We start from the raw sequence: 3,261 nt of genomic DNA on the forward strand, positions 1-3,261 counted from the left end.
CAATTCCATGCAGGAATGCTGCCCAGGGCATTTAGATCCCAAGGAAAAACGCCGGAGGGGCTTTTCCAGGTCCAATTCCATGCAGGAATGCTGCCGGGGGTGTTTAAATCCCGGGGAGAAAGGCTGGAGTTCCCTCTCCAGCTCCCATCCCGCACGGGCGTGTTGCTCAGGAGCGGGGAACGCGCTGCGGGCTCGCGGTTTTGGGGGCTCCCCCTCTCAGCCCCGGTCCCTCCCTGTCCCCGCAGCATCAAGCAGGGCTCGGATTCCAACGAAGCCTTCCTGGAGGGGCTGCGGGCCCTGCTGCGGAAAGCCAACTGCAAACTGACCGTGTGCTCGGAGCAGGACACGCGCAGCGACCGCTGGATCCAGGTCCGCACCCCCCGGCTCGGGCAGCGCCCGCAGCGCCGGGGATGCGCCGGGAACGGGCACCGAGGCACCGGGAATGCTGCCGGGAGAGGGCGGACAGTGCCCGGGGAGCCCGGGCTGGCACCAGGGACACGGGGGACACCGGGGGGCCGGGCAGGAGGGTCCCGCTGCCAGGAGACCCCCGAAAGACGCGGTGTCACCCTGTGGGGATGGATAGGAGGGTCCCAGTGTCGGGGGACCCCCGAAGGATGCGGTGTCACCCTGTGGGGACGGGCAGGGACCCCCGAAGGAGCCGGTGTCACCCTGTGGGACCCCAACAGGACCCGGTGTCACCCTGTGGGGCCGGGCAGGACCCGGTGTCACCTTGTGGGACCCCAACAGGACCCGGTGTCACCCTGTGGGGCCGGGCAGGACCCGGTGTCACCCTGTGGGGCCGGGCAGGACCTGGTGTCACCCTGTGGGACCCCAACAGGACCCGGTGTCACCCTGTGGGGCTCTGCAGGAGCCTCCCCGGTGGTTTAGGCTGGGCTTTGCCAGGCTCGCCCCATTCCCTGCCCCGCCTTCCCCACATCCCTGGTGGAGATTCCTGTCCAGAGCCTTCCTCCTCCTCCTCCTCCTCTCCCACAGGATGAGCTGGAGTTCGGCTACGTGGAAGCTCCGCACAAAACCTTCCCTGTGGTCTTTGACTCTCCCAGGAACAGAGGCCTGAAGGATTTCGCTTTTAAGAAGATCCTGGTGTGTCCTTGCCTTGAAATCCCCCCTTTTCCCCCCCAAAAAAAACCCCAAAATCCCCGCACGGGATGTCCTCGGCACCTCTTCCCTCTTTTCCAGGGCCCGGATTTTGGCTACGTGACCCGGGAACCGCCCGGGAAGAGCGTGACCAGCCTGGATTCCTTCGGGAATCTGGATGTGAGCCCGCCGGTGACGGTGCGGGGCAAGGAGTACCCGCTGGGGCGGATCCTGATCGGCAGCCCCCTGCCCTGGTCAGCATCCCTCCCTCTGCAATTCCCAAAAATTCCCTCGGGAATCTCGCGGAGAAAAGGAAAAAACCCCGGGGCAGACCCTCAGCGAATCCCAGATCCCGCAAAAACAAAAAAACCCGCCGGTTTTTTATCCCTTTTTCCCCGTTATTTTGGTCCTGGATTTGTCCTTTTAGGAGAGGAATTTTAGGAGAGGAATTTTAGGAGAGGAATTCCTTTTAGGGGGGAATCCGGGAACGGGTGGGAATCCTGGAAAACTGGGAATTGTTGTGCCCAGGGCCGGCGGTGCTTGGCAGCGACGGGGGAACAAAGCTCCCTTCACAAAGGAGGGAATTTTCCGGGAAAAAATACAATTTCCACACCCCATCCCGCCCCGATCCCAAAAAACGGGCGGGAGCTGCTTCCACAGGCAGGGAAATGGGATTTTTAATTATCACATTGATTAATTATCCCTCCTTAGTGGGAATTTAATTAAGGTCTGCCCAGCCCGTTCTAAGGAAACTCGGTCCTGACACCAAAGTGANCTGGGAGCTGGCGTTGGGAACGGGGTGATTTGGAGCGGCACCGGCTTCTCCCCCGAGTGTGGGGCTTTTCCTGGGGGAAATCCTGCTCCTGTCCCCGAGTGTGGGGCTTTTCCTGGGGGAAATCCTGCTCCTGTCTCCGAAGGTGGAGCTTTCCTTGGGGGAAATGCTGCTCCTGTCTCCGAATGTGGGGCTTTTCCTGGGGGAAATGCTGCTCCCTCTTCCGAGTGTGGAGCTTTCCTCGGGGGAAATCCTGCTCCCGTCCCCTCTGGGTGCTTCTCTCCCAGGCCAAGTGGACGTGGGGCCCAGACGGACACGGAGCCGTGCTGTTGGTCAACTGTGACCGGGACAGCCCCGGTGCGGGGGGCCCGGACAGCGGCCAGGCGGACGTACGGACGTTGGCAGGTGGGCTGTGACCCCGAGGGGCTCCCCGGGGGCTCCCCCACCGCCATCCCCTCCCTCCGTGTCCCCTGCGTCCCCCAGACCTCCAGGACATGTCGGTGATGCTGCTGCGGACCCAGGGACCCAGCGCTATCTTTGCCGAGTACCAGGTGGTGCTGCACGTCCCCGAGAGCGACGCCGACAAAGTGCGGGTTTTCCACTCTGTCCGTGAGTACCTCCCCTCGTCCCCAAATCCCCGCGTGACCCCAAGGTGAGCCAGCCCCGTGGCTTCTCCTCATTCGGGGCTCCCCTATTTGCCACGATCGCCCTTTTACCCCCAAAGCTCTTCCGCTGTCGCACAGGGTGGGGAGATGTAGGAAAAATCAAGGCTTAAAGAGGCTTTTCCCAACGAGGCTGCTGGAATTTTGCCATTCCCATGGCGCAGGAACCCCCACGTGGCTCCCGGCGCTGTTTTGGCTTGGGCAGGGATCCAAGCAGCCAAGCAGCCCATCCCGTTGGGCAGCGCCCTTCGCCTTTGAACGGTTGCATCCCCGGCAGCTCCGCGCCGAAAATCAGGTCCGGGGAGCCAAGGGTGTCATTAGATGCTCAGCCGGAGCCATGCACCTTGAAAGGGCTGGAGCCGGGGGGACGGAGCCGTCCGTGTCCCGGGAAGATCAAGCGTGTTCCCCAGGGAGGAGGACGAGGAGGAGGAAGCGGCTCCTCCGCCACCCTTGGGCACCAGCCACCGACTCCTGCTGCTGCTGGCGTGTCACACTGTGGGCAGGCTGCCAAATTCCTGCTGGGAATTGGGGTTCTCCAGGCTGCTGAACTCCTGGTGGGAATCTGGGGTTCTCCAAGCTGCCAAATTCCTGCTGGGAATTGGGGTTCTCCAGGCTGTCGAATTCCTGGTGGGCAGCCGGGGTTCTCCAGGCTGCTGAACTCCTGGTGGGAATTTGGGGTTCTCCAGGCTGCTGAGTTTGGGGTGGGAATTGGGGTTCTCCAGGCTGCTGAAC

At 62.5% G+C, this 3,261-nt stretch overlaps 1 protein-coding gene across 1 annotated transcript in view; it reads left to right on the plus strand.

The window, feature by feature from the left end:
- Window positions 1–3,261, plus strand: part of LOC107213508 (protein-arginine deiminase type-4-like) — a 13,084-nt gene that overhangs the window by 8,996 nt on the left and 827 nt on the right. The window contains exons 5-6 of the mRNA XM_015648005.1: window positions 2,155–2,272; window positions 2,351–2,476. Coding sequence (XP_015503491.1) covers window positions 2,155–2,272; window positions 2,351–2,476 — 244 coding nt within the window. The remainder of the gene's footprint in view (window positions 1–2,154; window positions 2,273–2,350; window positions 2,477–3,261) is intronic.

The sequence above is a fragment of the Parus major genome, chromosome 21, assembly GCF_001522545.3.
Source record: "Parus major isolate Abel chromosome 21, Parus_major1.1, whole genome shotgun sequence".
NCBI lineage: Eukaryota > Metazoa > Chordata > Aves > Passeriformes > Paridae > Parus > Parus major.